At 44.3% G+C, this 18253-nt stretch overlaps 1 protein-coding gene across 1 annotated transcript; it reads right to left on the bottom strand.

Moving 5' to 3' along the window:
• Window positions 1-325: 325 nt before the first annotated feature.
• LOC144146019 (mite group 2 allergen-like Ixo r 2) lies at window positions 326-10095 on the bottom strand. The gene is made up of 4 exons (XM_077677935.1): window positions 9896-10095; window positions 3430-3534; window positions 2504-2676; window positions 326-548 (listed from the first exon to the last, which is right to left on the bottom strand). The coding sequence occupies exons 1-4, from the start codon at window positions 9972-9974 to the stop codon at window positions 468-470; spliced, it is 438 nt and encodes a 145-aa protein (XP_077534061.1). The 5' UTR covers window positions 9975-10095; the 3' UTR covers window positions 326-467.
• Between the last annotated feature and the right edge of the window lie 8158 nt (window positions 10096-18253).

Genomic DNA, 18253 nt, shown 5'->3' with positions numbered 1-18253 from the left:
ATAGTTCTCTGAGACGTATTACGGACGATCACACACGGTCCGTCCTATTCAATAACCAGTCAAATTATTTGTATAAGTTGTGGCCGTCATAAGAGAACCCAGGTCACAACAATCCCAGATTTCATCAGGAACCTATATTTTTTCCCTGTTTCTTTTCGGGAACAGCCTCCAAAAGGAACACCTATACAATGAAGAAAGTTGGAGACTCGACCGAATAAACTAATTCTCGCCTGCGTACATGTTTTGCGTGAATAGAGAAAGAAGGCCACAAATATTTAAAAAGGCCCTTAAGCGGTTGTAACTATAAAATCTACGAAAAAAAGCATAGCACAAATGATTCCTTTATTGAAGTGAAAAAACGCAGATAGTTTGTGGTGCCTTTTTTCATTCGTTCGGTTCATTTCGCTCTACGCTCGCAATTCGATTCACCGCAGCTTTGCCGAAGATCAATGAATAGGAATGACGGTTTACTGGAGAATGATTTTGGACGTGGCGCAGACGCTGACTCCCTTGTCACCCTTCACTTTCAGCGTAAGGGGGACTTCACCCTGCGTAAAAGAGGGGTGGAAAAAAGCAGCATACCGTGAAGATCGCGCAGCGGAACTACGAAGATTAGCGAGAGCATATCACCTATAAAATTTATGCATGACTATTCAGGTGTCGCCAAGTGGAAAATACAACTTGGCTTCAAATGACCCGTTAGACGGTATAGGGAGCTAGAACACGGGTATACGCAGTTGGTCAACTTGAATGACGTGGCTCTCGGAATTTATCAACTAGCGCCTCTAGAAAATAGGAGAATACGAGGGTTGTACGAGACCCGTAAAACTGTTTCGCCTTTTTGTGTGCAATTCTCATAAGGTCTCTTACTATTTCGGCGGAATAACCCAAACAATTAAAAATTCGATTCTACGCCGTAGCTGTCCGGCTTACAGGTGGTGAGACATACCGCAAGACAGGGGGTGTGGGGGTGAATATATTTTTTGACATAGTCTTATTATTTTTTTTTGCATACATACACCGAAATGTCGTGCGCCTGAGTGGTTGTGTGTTTCGCCTTCATTAAAAGTGCAGCCGTCGTAGAGCGGATTCAAACGCGCAACTTCGCTCTAAGAAGTACATCGCTCCCCAGTGGGACGGGTGGTAATGTCACTTAAAAAAAAAATCCGGGTGCTACACTACAAAGCAATATTTAATACAGACACGCCCTTCCTCATACAGGCATGCCCTGTTGTGTGACGTTGAAAAAATTTATCGTCCTACAGATTTTTAATTTGTTTTGTCAAGTTTTCAGCCAGGTTTTCTTTTTAGTGAAAGCAACAAGTTTGTCGAACATGACCAATTTGTGCACGTACTCTGAGCGCTTGCCTGCCTACTCTGACTCCTAGTATATAGTCACATACACCCAGAGTAGCTAGTACCCATGAGCTATTTTGTCAACCGCTTTACAAAATAGCTCGTCAACTCAGTAATTTCAGTCACAGAAAGTTCAATAAATAAATAAATAAATAAATAAATAAATAAATAAATAAATAAATAAATAAATAAATAAATAAATAAATAAATAAATAAATAAATAAATAAATAAATAAATAAATAAATAAATAAATAAATAAATAAATAAATAAATAAATAAACCCCCAGAGTAGCACGTACCCATGAGCTGTTTTGTGAACCGCTTTATAAAATAGCTCGTCAACTCAGCAATTTCAGTCAGTCAGAAAGTTCAATAAAAATAAATAAATAAATAAATAAATAAATAAATAAATAAATATGCCCTACGAAGGTCCACGGCGAGAAATGTGTTCGTGTACGCAGAAGCCTGCTTGCGTACTCCAAGTCTAACACAGAATTACACAGCCAAGCGTCGCACACACATACTCGCAGAAGGGTGGAAGCAGTGGAAGCGGTGTAGTGGAAGCAGAATTGTATGCTAAATTCTGTAAGCACACGTTACGGAGTGCAACCAAGTTCCATTTGGACGCGCCTAATGACAGAATTGAACCGGAAAGGGGCTTGCCTGGCACCAAGAACGAATCTGCATCAGATCGTCTCCAATCATTGTTCACCGAATTTCTCAGTTTTCGACGCCGAAAACGCCCGTGTGTCGAGATTTCGGCACACGTTAAAGATCCCCAGGTGTCAAAATTAATTCAGAGCCCTCCACTACAGCGCGCCTCAAAGCTCAGGCGTTGGTTATGCGCGTCAAACCCCACCACTAATCAATAAACCAGTGTTCGACCCCTGCTTTTCCATTAAGCAGGGACATAACTTAACACTTTTTACAGCGGCTATTCCATTGATTCTACTCGTTCTTTGAAATGAGACCAGTGCCCTTCGAATTAGCTCAGTGGTTGCGGAGTATATTTTTACGCTTGAACCTACGTCGAAGAAGACGGCGAATCGAAACTTCTTAAGTGGCCGAAAAGGGTTAAACGAGGCTTCCAGCACAACAATTAATCTGTTGCCAATCCATCGCTAGTGGCGGCGTTAGGAGACGTACCATGGGTGCAATCTTAGGGAGCATCATGCTGATCTTGCCCTTGTAGTTTTGCCCCTTAACGATGGGGCACTTTATGACGCCTTTGCACATGTCGGGGTCGACGCCCGGCACCGGTATGTCCAGGCCGAACACCTTGGCTGTCGCTACGAGCTTAGCCGTGTTGCTGTCTTGGTCTGAAGAAAAAGAGGGTAAAAATCGACGGCACGCCTCGTGTGAGGTAGCGGGACGACACTGGGGTAGCGGTAACAGTTGACTGCTACATATGTAATCCTCTAAAAACAGCGTTGAGGGCGTATTGGAGGTCACGTAAACATCCGCACCACTCACTCACTCACTCATCTCACTCGCTCATCTCACTCGCTCGCTCGCTCGCTCACTCACTCACTCACTCACTCACTCACTCACTCACTCACTCACTCACTCACTCACTCACTCACTCACTCACTCACTCACTCACTCACTCACTCACTCACTCACTCACTCACTCACTCACTCACTCACTCACTCACTCACTCACTCACTCACTCACTCACTCACTCACTCAAATATGGCCTCCCAGGTGCTATTGCGTCTCAGCGTTTGTTATCTGCCTCAAAGATACATTTCCGCATCTGGAAATGGGAATCTTTCTCCGCAGTACGGAACGTCTCTGTTAGCGCCGATGTCGCTAGTTTATGAGCAGATCAAGAGAGGGAGGTATATCACTCTTAAGGCAGCCACGTGTCCTCCATTTCGACACCTCACGCTTGGATAGAGAGACAAAGAAAAGTGCTCTTTGTTCGGTCACAAAATCTGGTTTTACTTGTTCTTTTAACCCACTTAATGAGTTTGCCGAGGCGTGTCAGCGGTCGATCTGGGCACTTTTTGCCTGAAGTGGAATCGACGCGAAGAATGGGTGTGGTCGAAGCGAAGCCAGTTTAACTCACCGGAGACAATTTCAAAGTAGATGCTGGCGACGGTGCCCCTCTTCATGGTGCACGGGTCCGAAGTGCAGGGCTCCACTTGTACCGAGACGATTTCAGCGGTGCTGCCTGGGCATGGGACGACGGCGAACATATATTGGTGGGGACCACGGAGATGACACGTGACAAGATCGATAACGCTTGCACAACATTACAAAAACTACGGCGATTTCTTATATGTGCCAATTTATGCTGCCTTCGGCTAAATATTTCCTGAGTTTGCGGTTTGGGAAGGAATACAACTGAGATGAGTCTCCTTTTGCAAAGCTAGCTGCCAATTCATTGTGACTGCTCCGTTCATTAATGCGGTGGTTCTCAACCATGAGTGGGCGGGGACCCCTTATCAGCTTGCAAAGGTGATGGCGGACCGCACGATGAACTATGTAGATCGTGCCATAATGTCAAACAATTTGCACTTGCAGCTAAAGTTCTCCACATGCTTATTCTATGCCCGCCCTTCTTGCCTCACTTTTATTCGGATACGTGTCATATTGTCAAACGATTTCTTCTTGCGGCTAAAATTCACCCAAACACCTACACACCTCCTTTTAGATGTCTGGCTTTTTTGCATAGCTGTCGTGTGGTCCCAAAAGCCAACGTGAAACCCAGTTCGGCGCGCAGAAATTAAATGTACAAGTCATGCAGAGAGGACACCTTTTTCCATTGGCAGTAAGGCTTGGACAAATGGAGAAAAGAATGGGGGGTTCCGGGAGGTGCTTCGCGGACCCCTGAAATGCCCTTTTGGTCCTCATAGGGCCAAACTGTACTGTTTATTTAAAGAGTACTGTTTATTTGAACTGTGTGGTTTTCTGTCACTTGTAGCCGGTTTATTTCTGGTTGATTTGTTTTAGAGTGATGGTTGTGTCCATGGGTCTGCATGTGGTGAAAAAAGGGTAATTAATGCACCAACTAATTTCGCATAGTTCTGGAACTCACTGTAAGGACATTGTTCTAGTGGACTGTTTTGTATGTATTTTTGTGTGTTCTCATTTTATAACGCTTTTCAACTTTTTCGCATCTTCACTGTCATACTGTTAGATTTTAAAAATTAGCTCTGATGTATAGGATTATTTTAGTGTGTGTGTGTAGACAGTAGCGCCTTTGGATGTGGAGTGTGATTTTTTTTTCTTTTTGTCAACATCGAATCGGCTTTTGTCTAAAAGTATTTTTGGCCTAGTGCCTATTTTATTTATTTTGAATTGGTTTAAACCTGCGATAGCTTTGTTGGTGCGGGTTTTGTCCTCGAATTTTTTTTTTAGTTTTTTTCTTTTAGTGTGTACATTAGAGGACAGGAAATAAATGGGATAAATGGGGTTCCGGGAGGTGCTTCGCGGACCCCTGAAATGCCCTTTTGGTCCTCATAGGGCCAGGGGACCCCCCCTTGATATGCACTGCATTACGTACGGCCTTGGGGTACATCAAGTTCACGTAAAAGGAGCACGGTCCGAAATCCGCTCACATTCTTCGTAGCGGAATGGGTCGACCATAGAGTTTCTTAGTAAGCATACTAGAGAAGAAACTGCGCCTGGTAATCCATGTCGTCGTGGGGGTTTATGGGAAGACCCCCGCTTTTGGCTTGGGCTTGGCATGGCAATTGAATTCTTAAGCGGTCTTGAGGATTTGCTTTCTGCACTATGCATTAACACGCCTACGAGATGCGAGGAAGCCGAAATCCTGCCTGTTCTGTGGTAGCCGTGTTCGGCGAGCGAAACAGCAGGCAGTGCGTGATCGTACCTGACGTTGGTTATGCCGCAGTAGAAGGACGCATGACTGAGCGAGTAATATGCCGCCGCGAAATTTGTAGGTGACGAAAAAAATAAACAAAACGTACTTCGACGAACACAAGATACGACAAATACTGGCGCCTGTATCCGTCCTGTCTTGTCATCGTCCGCGAATGTTTAACGCACGTTTTCTTTTTTTCTTCAAGTATAAACCTACCCGCTCAGCAGCAATTTTTCTTAAACTGTAACTGACGGCTGGCGCACCGGTTCACCACGACATATTCATAGGCACGCTAAAAAAACTTTCCAAACACTTCAGACAACTTATTATGTGAAATATTGGTAAAGTTAATAAAATACGAGTGTCTAATAAGTCTCGCCCTCAAATATTAACATTGCTCGTAACTACCACCTTGGCCTGCAGAATAGCAGGCACAACCGTTGCGGCAAAAATACGCTTTACTTCCTTTTTACTTAATTTTAAAACAGCCTGTTATATTTTCCACTTACATAATTGCACAGTATTCTTGGCGTTTTTATGGCACTTTGTTTAAATTTGGGGTCACTAAAACGTTTCAATTCAAGCCAATGATGAAGCTAAGGCGAGGAAATATTCTAATGGCGGTCCATGACGACACAGACGGCTTTGATGTGAGTCGCATAGACGCTAGCGCCAGATTGCTCTCTAGTGTATATTGTAAGAAACTCAATGGGGCCGACACATGAATAAGCTGTAGCAAACTACCGCTTTGGCCTGTTCATCATCAGCACCATCAGCCTATCTACGCCGTCTGCAGGGCAAAGGCCTCTCCCATTAATCCCCAATTGTCGCGGTCCTGCGCTAGCTGCGACCAATTTATCCCCACAAGCTTCTTGATCTCATCTGCCGATCTAACTTTCTGCCGCCCCCTGCCACGTTTGCCTTCTCTAGGGATCCTCTCTGTTACCCTCAATGGCCAACGGTTATCTTGCCTTCGCATTACAGGCATTGCCCACACCGATTTCTTCTTAATTCCTACTAATATGTCCTTAACACGCGTTTGTTCCCTGACCCACTCCGCTCTCTTCTTGTTCCTTAAAGTTACACCTATCATCTTCCGTTCCATTCCTCGCTGAGTCGTTCTCAATTTAAGTTGAACCCTCTTAGTGAACCTTCAAGTTTCTGCCCCGTAGGTGAGTACCGGCAAGGTGCAGCTGTCATACACTTTCTTCTTCAGGGACAATGGTAGGCTGCCTTTCATGATCTGGGAATGCCTGCCGATTGCACTCCAGCCCATTCTTATCCCTCTAATTATCTCTGCCTCTAGGTTGGGATCCGGGGTCACTACTTGGCTTAAGTAGATATATTCGCTTACCACTTTCACTGCCTCGCCACCAATTTCAAACCGCTGTGATCTACCGAGGTTATTGAGCATTACTTTATTTTTCTGCATATTAATGTTCAGGCTCACGGTTCTACTCTTTTGTCCAGTGTGGGAAGCATGCTTTGCAAATCGTCCCCAGAGTTACTTAGCAAGGTAACGTCATCAGCAAATCTGAAGTTACTGAGGTATCCTCCTTTCACCCTTACACCCACCTGTTCCCAATCCAAAGTTGTGAGCGCCACTTGTAAACATACTGTGAATAACATTGGAGAGATTGTGTCTCCTTGTTTGACGCCCTTCTTTATAGGTATTTTTACTGCTCTCCTTATGGAGGACGATGTCAGCTAGGAGGAGGACTGCGGTGGAAGGATGACGGTGGGATGACGATGGTAGCTTTGGCAAGTTACCACCCAACTATTGCCGTACCTTCGCTGTCATTTCTCTACGCGTCCCCGTCACACATTGTTTTTCAGACTATTTGCTTGCATCCGTAGTGCCCTGTGAAGTTTTCCTTCAGCTATATTAAAAAATACATCCAATTTCAAAAAAAAAAAAAACAAAAACAAAAACAAATAATGACGGCAAGTTGGTTTGTTTTGTGCGAGCGCACCGGAAACGACTGATAGGTGGTTTACTGAGCGGCTTATATAAAGTATGAACACCACGCTGAGGTTACCGTATGAGGTTACCGCTGGGGTTACCACACTGAGGCTAGCCGGCGTTCTCGGAGCCTCTTTTTTTCATAATTGCATGGCAGATTTATGGCCTAAAGTGTTACATGCTGAGCGTGGCATTGATACTCATTGGCATGGCCAAGACGATGCAGGGGGCATGCTTTGATCGTGAGCACTGCGAACGACGTACTGGTCAGTCGCCAACTGACAGCAAGCACGAGTCACAGCGCGGCCGATTTGCGCGTTTTTTGAGAAGTGAGGTTCTTGCTCTGTCCCTGCGTGAAATGTAGAGGGGGAGTGCAAATAAATGCGAACAACGGAGCACGAAGCCTTCGGTACATTCGGCGTTATCTGGCTGCCGTATATCGAAGCTTCACGCATGGGCGGGTTTCTTAGGAGAACGCCGCCTGTATAATATTGCCTACAGCGTCAGCCGCTTTCAGATGGGAACAGTGGGGACGCCTAGTTTTCATCCGCAGCTTGGCGCCTGCATGAGCGCGTCCCGCCTTACGCCACTTTTTGAGCTTGTCAGGCAGATGCCGAGAAAACACGCAGTTGCGCAGTGATCTCGAAATGCGCAGCTAAGGAAGATAGACAGCGTCGCTCCACGAAGCAGGCGTCCGATCTAATACCAGGCCGTACTATGAAATCTGTAGACGAACAGCGCGTGCGCACAGCCTTCGAACCTGGCAGCCAGATGATGACGCATGCACCAGACGCTGTGCGTGCTGTTGTTACTATAGGGGTTCATACTAATATAGAGGGAAAGCTGGCGCCACTGTCTAGGGGAGCCCGCGCTTCAGCGAGTGTTCCGTCATGTACCGGGCAGGCACGTTCCCCTTGTCCTTGGCATGGCTCATGAACAGGCTGAAAAGTTGGCTCTGGCTGCGAAAAAGCGACACTATTACTGTAGAAGATTCATCAAAATTGCTTTGTTATTATGAAATTGAACCTCCAATAAGATTCATTTGCCAGTGAATATCTAGATGCTTCATGCACGATGAACAAGAAAAAAATGTTACTCTTTTTTGTTGATTTTGGCTTTGAGAAAAAAAAGAAGCCATATGGCTAGCTAAGCCAAGTAGGTGAGGAACGTCGCTAGCGGCAATTGCGCTGCCCACGGCGGCCCGCGACTGCAGCGACAGATTTCCCTCTAGTATGTATTAGTATGAAACTCTATGGCTGTTACTATTTCTTTGTAACCTCAATTTACGCTGTTGTGAGCTTTGACAAACATATTTATCATCTTTTTTTTTTTTCTGAGACATCCCCGAGCTACAGCTGGTACAGCAGTGATTGACGGCTTGCGTCAGCCTGTCTGGTTTGATATTGCCAGCTGCGCTCGGTTGTTCCGCAGTCTATTGCACTCATTACAGCGAAGGAGTTTTGTGGAAAATGCCATCGGCGAGTACAAGCATACGCAAGCTTAAATTTTCAGGTGCTATAGCCTAAAAATGTCGAGCTCGGACCACATTAATTTTTTTCTTCGATTCGCTGAAAAGCCTGAAGGCTCTAAGAATACGCACTGAAGAATACGTCTTAGACCATCTGCAGCGGCTGAGGGATGAAGTCCAAAGAAATTTGGCGGCTTAATCTGGCGAAGCTGCGCGTACGTGCGCTATGAGGCACACCGTAGTGGAGGGCTACGGATTAGGCTTGACCACGCGGGGACCTTTATAACAATCCCCGGAATCTCGACTCGCGGGCGTTTTCGTCTTTCGCTTCTTTCAGAGAAATAGCTGCCGCGGCAGGGATCGAACCTCCGTCATTGATGGTCTACGAAATTTATATAAAAGTTGGGCAAGGAAGAGAGTCTATTGTTAACTATACATGTATACGCCGCGAGAAAGACTTGGGGGAGCGCGAAACAGTCTTGTGTCACCTCATTTAGTGTTCCTTGTCCGCCCTCGTTCTTTTCGGGCTGTAGTTACAAATCTATGCGAAGCGACACAGATTTCTGCGTGTAGACTTAGGAAGATAACATGTTCAGTGCGACAAGATGATACCTCAGTCGGGAACATTTAACGGGGTCTAGACTGTTGAGGAAAAAAAAAAAAAAAAAAACGTGTACTGCTCGTTATTACCATCTTAGGGAAATAAGATTGCGTCAGAATCCCCAATAACACATTTACCGGACTGCAGCACAATAACTGCAACTACACCACCCCATTAGCCCCAAGAGTACAATTTTTTTATTTGAAACGTATGCGGTGTAAACACTTTCCAACATAATAGATGTTGTTCTGGCATGTATAACTTTGGTGACCTAACCGTTATACAATTAAGTCGCGGAGACTTTAAAACAAGAGTGAAAGCACTTGGCACTGTGGAGGGAACGTATGGTAAGTCAAATTCGTAGTGATTACCTGCCTCCATTGCATGCGAACGCAGAACAAATGCGAAGGCAATAGGTAGCCTAGGCACTCGCTTTCTCGAATTCTGTAGAGCCGGGATACATTTATGGTTATAAAAGCCAAACGTAACTGGGGCTATCAACTTATAAAAAAAGTAGTGAAATTTGAATTCTTTAGCAAGGTTCCGGTGGCTGGCTGCCATGAACGATACCTACCTACAGGTGCATGGTTATAAGGCAGAAGCACAGTTGGTTCCCCACAGGTGGAAGAGAAAGAAGCACGAGGGACCAGAAAATAATGAATGGAAGACTCACCGCAATCTTCGTAGACGGCATCCCTGATCTGGGCGACTGCCGAACCGACGGCAACGAGAAAGAGCACGGCTCGAATCATTCTGGTCGGCGTAGTAAATGCCTCCGGTGTCACTCCGTTTCAATCAAGCGATGTTCAAGGGCAGGCTTAGCGTCGAGCGCGCTAATATATATAGTTGGTTGCTCAGGTGCGACGCCGCGCACTAACACAGAGCGGATGTGTGTCAGCCTTTGCTTGCGTCAAAGGTTGAATAGACCTCGCCGCTGATAGCGGGCTCGGATAGGGAGACTCTCAAGGAACTTTGGACATTTTCGGTATCGGAGAGATACAGGAACAATAGCGCATGCCGCCATACTTGAGCTCATCAGCTTTCTTTCCTCCGGGAGTTGCCTTTGTCTGAACTGAACAGATTCGATGAAACTTTGCTTTTTTTCAATAAAGGTGCGGTAACTAACGCAGCAACGTCGGTGACCTTTCTGCGCTGTCCAAAGGGTTCGAGCATACAATGTACATGCGATAAACAAGTAGACACCTACGATAACAAATTATCGCCCTGGACAATTCTCGCATACCGGAAAAGTCAAGGATAGGTAGAGGTTACTTGTACGCAGAATGCGATATACGGACTGATGGCAACACCGTTCAATTACGGTTACGTGCGTGAAGGTTAGGATGCTCGAACTTTTGGCGTAGCGTGATTCGGTGTTGCAGCGCTCTCCCATCTGCCCTTTAGCTTTTACAGCGAAACTCTATCCATTTCCCTCTCTCTCTAGCCACTACACTATTCACAAGTTATAAAAATTTTGAAACGAGAAGTTTATTTTGGCAAGCCCTAAATAAATAAATAAATAAATAAATAAATAAATAAATAAATAAATAAATAAATAAATAAATAAATAAATAAACAAACAAACAAATAAATAAATAAATAAATAAATAAATAAATAAATAAATAAATAAATAAATAACCAAAATTTGCTGCACTACTTATTACTCAACATTTTTGGGAAAAGAGATCATTAGGCATATTTGAGTTAAAACAGCAATGCATAACTGGTACTAGCAGTGTTCTTTGAATTGAAAGTTGATGCGTGCTTAATTTTTAGCAGCAAAATTGTTGAGGAAATAGCTTGTGTATGCTGTCCGCAGCTAAAAGTAGCAAGGAAAGGCCGAGTGCTCGTGCACGCGTGCCTCGAGCGTACGTTCATCAATCTTGAAGGTGGAAGCGCTCACAAAACAGGGACGAAAGTAGAAAGAACATAGACGACACGGCGCTAACTCGCAACTATTTGTTTATTGAAAATAAACAAACAAATAGAAATAAACAAATAGTTGCGAGTTAGCGCCGTGTCGTCTAAGTTCATTCTACTTTCGTCCCTGTTTTGTGAGCGCTTCCACCTTCAAGATGAACAGCTACCAAACTAGCCCAATTGTCCGTTTCGTCAAGCCAAGCACACCCACTTAGGGAGGTTGGCCAACACTGGCCGTAAAGAACTCCAGCGTTCGCCGTATCGTGGCAACAGTTGCTCGCCACGAGAAAGACACGTTGTAGCTTGGGCCCCTCGTTCGTTCGTCCTCGTGTCGTCGTGCGCATGCGCTCTGTACCGTATAAGAGCCGCGACTTGAATGTCGAAGCTCCTGTCGGTGATCATCGACTCCACATGGCCCGGCCGCGCTATTCCGTTTCGTCTACTTTCCAACGGGGGTGTGGCCTTCGGGGCCTCTGACATCTCTGACGTCGAGACCGCACAGTCGTCACATCCGCTACACGCTTTTTAGTGGCACTAGCAGCAACGGGGCCCCTGTCCCAAATACATTTTATAATTCGCATGTTCATCGGGAGTTTATGCGCTTTTGCGATGATATTGTTAAGCGCCGAAAATTTTTTGAATCCACGCCGGCATCTATTGCGCAGTCACGCTCTAGCCGATCCGAAATGCTGTGTGCCAGCTGGGGCCCTATTCTCGACTGCACAAATTGCCGGCAATTCACCCATATTTTTTTTTTCGGAAGCACGACGTAATCAATCAGTGACGTGCTGCACCTATAGCTATGACAACACGCAGTGTAATTTGACGAGCCACTCATAAAGATCGCAATCAAGGTATCGAATAGTGTGCAAGAAAGATATAAAAACACTTGGCATGTACTATAAAAATGAAGACGGTAGCTGAGGCTGACAAGAAAAACACATTCCTGGAGGTCAAATTTGGCGTCAACACCACAAGGCGATCGAGTAACGTTGATCCAAAAACGAGCGAAAGGCGCACGGAGGAAGAAAACTTTTTTTCCTCCATGGAAAGGCGGATGTCGAGCTAAAGAACATCACACAATTTTTTTACCGTATCTATTTATTTCTTTCAATCGCTCTTAGTAACATAGCTGGGCCACGGCCGCTGGATGAGAGCGCACGCAAGGCTCTCTGCTTCAATGCAAGCTTTGTTGCGTTATCACCTTCCCTGCCGCCACCGCCGCCACGCCATCGTCTGCTGCTATGTTAGAAGTTTATGGCGTGATCACAGAAAATGCGGCCGCGACCATTGCTTCTATGACACATAAGAGCAGCGAAGCGCTACGCCTGATAACCGCGGAGCGCACCGATGTCGCCGATTCACTCATTCGTCAAGCTCGACTTCAATCAGCGCTGTAATTAACCAAATAGTCACTTTTCTTTGTTATTTTTTTTCTTGAGTTTGATCGTGTGACCCAACCGCTTACTAGGACGAGTATGGACAAATGCCATGCATTGGGTTCTCTTTGTCATGGAGAGGCTTGTACGTACTGCCCTCTTATGTTGCGGTTACGCCAAACAAATAATTTTTATTTTATTGCCAAACATAAAAGCAAAATACTGCACGTTATGTGTATGCTCCATGATCGCTGACTTGGAAGCAGTTGAAACTATAATTTGTTTCGGTAGGAAACATGCTTCAAACAGCGCGCATGCGAAACTGCGCCTGCTGCAAATTGCCGCACATTTCGCGGCGCCGTAAGCCGGGGAAATTTTTCGCCCTATTTTGCTTGTATTTTGCGACAAAAACAGCCGCCATTTTCAAGCTGTTACGTAGCATTACGTCACTTTTACGCAGGCTGAAGTTGCCAATGCATGACGTAATCGTTACCGCCAACTCTTTAAATTACGTCCCGCCTTCTCAGCCAATCACAGAGGGGGTGTGTATTACAAGCAGTATTGTTGTTGAATAGCAAAGACAGGCTTACGTTGTCATGTCCGCTGCGTTTAGTCTGGTTTTTCATGGCCGGCCAAGAATTATGCGCCTTTAGTAATGAGAAATAAGGCAAAGTTTAGAACTGGTGTCCTTAAACGACATGAAACGTCAAAATGACGACAGCACACACAACCGCTTTGTCAACCGGAAGCACGTGACCAAAATTGAAAGCCAATGAGAAAAGACTTCCGGCAAATTGCCAGAATTGCCGGCAATTTGTGCAGTCGAGAATAGGGCCTCTGGTGACAGTTGCCGTGGTGTGTGCCAGCTGTGCAAAAAATCCTCCCGGTTCTGTGTGTGCAAGCCCAGAACCACCCACTGGGTTCGGGGGGTGGTGGTGACTTTAAAAAAATTACACGTTGTGCTTCAGTAGACTTACCGTTGTTCGGTGCTGAAGGACGGTGCGAGATCCCCAGCCAAACTTCTTGAAGACCGCGATTGCTCGTATCGTCGCCAGGAAATTTTTCTACGTGACGTGATATGTCCGTTTCTTTTCTTTTTATTTACGCATTAAGATGAGTGAACATGTTTCGTATGTCCAAACGCATCGCCGTTTATCTTGGATTTTGTAGTGATCAAGGTGGAGTGGCACTATATGTTTTTGTATGCGCGCTGAAAGAATGAAACCAGGATTTTCATCTCAGGCTAATCAAGCGTACTATATTTCCACTGGTCGAACAATGCCATGTCTAGATTAAAAAAGTCTGCAGTTTCGTCGTTGTGTTATTGTGAATTTGTTTATGCCTGCTGTACTCACTCAGCTTGCGCACTTCTAGCGATTATGGCGAGACAATTGCATGGGCTCGACGGTTTGAAACTTTAATGTGTAACTGAAGTTCATTAGCGTGAGTGGTAAAAAAATGCATTCAAGTGCTGCCCTCTGAAATCTTTCAAGTACTACTAGAAAGGCAAGTGCACCTTTGGACCAATTTGTACTATTGCTTAGTTTCTAACAAAAGTTTATCTGTTGCTCAAAACAAAAAAAATCTGTTTCATTGTTTTTTACGTTGCATGTAATATTTTAACTCCACTGGTTTTACTAACCAGCACTGTAACATTGTTCTGTTTATATCCAAAGAATGCGCTTGAATACAAGCAATTTTTTGCGCGTGGTTTGATTTCGTAGCCATAAGAGCGTGGACAAGAGTGACTAGAAAACAATAATTGTGTGGCACTGCATTTTAGGCAGCAATACAATACTCTAGTTGTAGAGCTCTCCACAAAATTCATGGCCGCACTGGCTCCTGCTGGCACAAAAACTTGTGTGCTCCAAACCTCCTTTTCAATGGGTTCCGTACAGTTTTCTCCTAGCTTGTAGTTGTGCAACGCTTAGTGTTCACAAAGCTAGTGCAGTGAGGTCATTGTATGGGTGACCAAACAGTTTTTTTAATGCATCTGTATATTTATGCAGTGAAAGGGCAGTGCTTTTCTTTTTTGGTGCTGGGTGAAATGTAATGCCAATGGAGTTTACAAGCGTAACATGTTGTGAACATCCCTCTCTCTGCAAGTACAGTTAAGGTGCTTTTAAGTACACAGTTTACAAGAATTTTTTCATGTCCCATAAATATGAAGCAGTGATATTCGAAACTGTAGTTGCAACAAAGTGTAACTTATTGCTCTCAATTTTATGTCCCATTCTCTGCCTTAAGGATGACAATCACCAGAGAAATTATGTACAACATTTCTTACCTGCTGGATACAGATGTTTGCCTTTGCTCCATTTTCTCGGTTCAAGAACTTCCAGGGTGTGAAATACTTGGTATGTTTTCCGTGCCAAATATTACCACTACAAAAGGCATCGGTGGAATAACTGATTGGAACGTACCATTTTTGTGCAAGTGAAATCTGACAGATACACTCACAACGACCGTATACAAGTGTCTTGACTTTATGGGTGCCTTAAATCTTTACGACCAAGTGTAGTACATGAAACATCTTTTGCCCATTACTGTAGTGTACTACAACCAGCAAATAGGCAGCTAAGTTAGGCATCAGATGTGCCTTTAACTGTGGTCGTTCACACAGTGTCTGCAAAAGAGACCAAACGAGCGTAATAATTAACAAGAACTACGTGGCAGTTCATACACATTCTGCTACGTCATGCAAGATGGGAGGGAAATGAAGAAAGTGCTACATGATTTTTTTTAGTCCCTGCAAACAAAGCGTCATCGGCCACAAAGCAGAATTAAAACTTCAGTTCGAACAGTTCAAGTAAAATATTTAGCCTTTAATGCCCCTCTAAAGAAAGTTGACGAGCAAAATTCAGCCTTGCGGTAATTTTTTTATCAGTGATGTTGCTTTGTTTGCAAAAATGAAAATGAAAAACTCTGGGCGAGATCAAACATTTGACACTTGCCAAGCAAACTTTTCAGAACTAAAAAGAAAATTTAGGTGTAACAATAGGCACTAAAAACTGAAAGTCAACCTTTAATAGGCACAACCAAGCCAATTTTACATGTAGTCTGTCGTGTCAAATTAGAAGCATCTGTCTAAAAGTAATGCCATTGAAAGAGTGTAGTGTATGTTCATTTTCACTGTTCAAACGCGTTGGTTGCAATTTTTTTACAGCATCAAGTCTACCTGTTGCTTTGCGACGGGAAGGTTGCGCATGACTAGATATTCTTACGTCATGTCTGGCTCTGTATTTGTCACTGTGGCCAGTTCTTGACGCTGCTTCTTTAGTACTTCCCATCTGGGAAAACACACAAGTACACACACAATCAGCATCAATCACCAATAGCCCATTTAAGTCCACTGCAGGGTGAAGGCCTCTCCCATTGACCTCCAACAGCTCCTGTCCTGAGCCACCCGAGTCCATTCTTTGCCCCCAGATTTTTTTTTACTTCGTCTCTCCATCGAGTTACCTTGGTAATACTGGTTGTCATTTCGTCTTATTACATGGCCAGCCCATTAGGTAGCTAAGAATGTCCATGGCTTCTGATGATCCTCGTCTTCCTTGTTCAGACGACGAAGGCTGCCCCCTTGGTCTGCCCTTCCCCTCATCTGAGTTATCTCTATGCATCCGACAACTTGAAATGCAACAACCGGCATGCCTGAAAGAACCCTTAGTACCACATACATTCATAACTTGGTCTGAGCTGATACCCCGGTATAACATTAGTTTTAAAATCTAATGTTTTCGAGGTAGGTTTAAAGGCAATAGCTTGGAATCATAGGTTCATAAGCTAAGAAGAAGCTATGTACCATATGCTGAGAATAATGTGAGCAGGAAATATGTGTTTAATAGCCACATTTGCCACCTGACCCAGCAGAGCCAGTGCAAACAAACATTAAAAATGGAAACTGAATGTCTTCAAATATTAGAAATCATTGGTGGCAGGAGAAGTCCAGCTAAACAAACAAAATAAATGAGTGACACAAAACAAACAGGTGCCTAAAATGTACCATTGGAGAGTAGCACAAAATAAACAGCTGCCAACAATGTACAACTGGATATATTTTACGTATTCAGAGAACTGCAGTCTACGGGCTATCAGGCACAAAGCTAATCACTTTCAGCTAACATAAAATAAAGTTCTTTTTGCGAAACTGGTTGCCTCACAAAATAAACACCCTTATGCCCCAAAGCAGTACTTTGTAATAGATAGCTCCAGTCTAGGCATGCTCAGAAAACAGGTAACTACGCAGTCTAACCAATTATTTGATATGCATCAAAAATATTTCTGCATGCCTCCACAAGTCCTTGGCTATCTGCTAAGGACACATGGTGGACACTGTAAGAACGTTTGTGAAAATTGTGAAAACGGTATCGGACGAGCAGCATTTAAGGGACCATTTCAGTAGTTCTTTTCACTAAAAAATTCAATGACGAGAAGTGTAACCGTATTAATGTGTCAGCATTCTTTGGCAAGACTGCCCGCAAAGTCTGCCCTTAATGAACAAAAGTGCAATGCCTAATACATGCTAAGTACGCATAACCAGAGCTTGAAATGGAGCTAGTTGGTTTTTTACTCGGAACATTGCTGGCGCTAGGCGCCAGCAACAACTGGCGCCAGTTGTGTGTAATTCGTCGTCCTTGTCCCGCCTAGCGGCAGCAATGTTCCAAGTACACATAATCAGACAAATTGACATGCGTAATTATGATAGACTCATACCTTCAGACTTGATAATAAAAAAAGTGACGTAATGCACTGATTGGGTATTTCAAAAAAGGCTTTGGAACCCTACCTTTGTTGACACATTGCTTATATTTCCCCTTATTAGATGTCTTTCTAGCAATGCGTCTGTGCTTAGTGAAGCTGGTTTTACAGGACTTGGTTTAAATAGCTCCACTGGGATGTGTTTGCTAACCCATGAGACCAATACAGAGAAACCTAGTTGGCTGGTGAAGATACAGAAAGCGCCACTTAATATTAGACAATACAGGTCCACTGCTGACATGTCGACCTTATGGGTACAGCTTGAAGCAGATCGGCAATGAAAGCAATACAGCTGCTCGTCATCTAGAACAGTCAATGTCACGCACGGCACCTGCCCACTGAATACCTCTATCCCACAAAAGAAAAAAGAAGCGTTCACAAAAGATAACACTGCTGCGCACCACTTTTTCAGGAGTTCCGAAGCACAGCATGATATTTGGCATTCCACAACTGCCGGTAAGATAATAGATGCTCAACCACCAACAGTTGCTTCGCAGAGCTGACACACTACATTACAATTCACGGACAGAAAGCAGACAGCTTACCAAGCAGTCAAATTACAAGCCTGAAGCAACACGAACTGGAACGACGCAGCGGCTCCCACCGAAGGCATGCAACCGCAGCCGAAAGCCTCGTAGCACGCATGTTAGCGCAAGCGGCAGTTTAGCAAAAAGCTAACAACACATTGTTATTAGAAGCTTTACGCAATTTAAAATGGAAATTAAATCGTACTCAAAACTACAAAATTGTGCAATATATTTGAATTAAACAAGTATTCGCTACAATACGAAAAAAAGCGGCGCTGGCGTCGGCATTATCTTTTAATTTAGGTAGTACTACACGCTATTTTAGATGCGGAGCATCTTATAGCCTGGGCATGTCCCGCGTCGGCGTCAACACTCACACTGCGCATGCGCAACTCTCCTCCTTTCCTATCTCCCACAGCTGCGCGATACTCCCGGCACTTCTTCTT

The sequence above is a fragment of the Haemaphysalis longicornis genome, unplaced genomic scaffold (assembly GCF_048455015.1).
Source record: "Haemaphysalis longicornis isolate Haplotype H1 unplaced genomic scaffold, Haemaphysalis longicornis Haplotype H1 scaffold_7, whole genome shotgun sequence".
NCBI lineage: Eukaryota > Metazoa > Arthropoda > Arachnida > Ixodida > Ixodidae > Haemaphysalis > Haemaphysalis longicornis.
Note: the sequence above shows the minus strand (reverse complement) of the source record. Positions and strands in the feature narration are given on the sequence as shown.

What these genes read in the sequence shown, in the direction of transcription:
- LOC144146019 (XM_077677935.1), bottom strand. Translation starts at nt 9,974, where the DNA reads ATGATTCGAGCCGTGCTCTTTCTCGTTGCCGTCGGTTCGGCAGTCGCC. An exon ending in TGCCGTCTACGAAGATTGCG is followed by an intron (nt 3,535 to 9,895) that starts GTGAGTCTTCCA and finishes TCCCATGCCCAG; the next exon opens with GCAGCACCGCTGAAATCGTC. An exon ending in CTACTTTGAAATTGTCTCCG is followed by an intron (nt 2,677 to 3,429) that starts GTGAGTTAAACT and finishes CTTTTTCTTCAG; the next exon opens with ACCAAGACAGCAACACGGCT.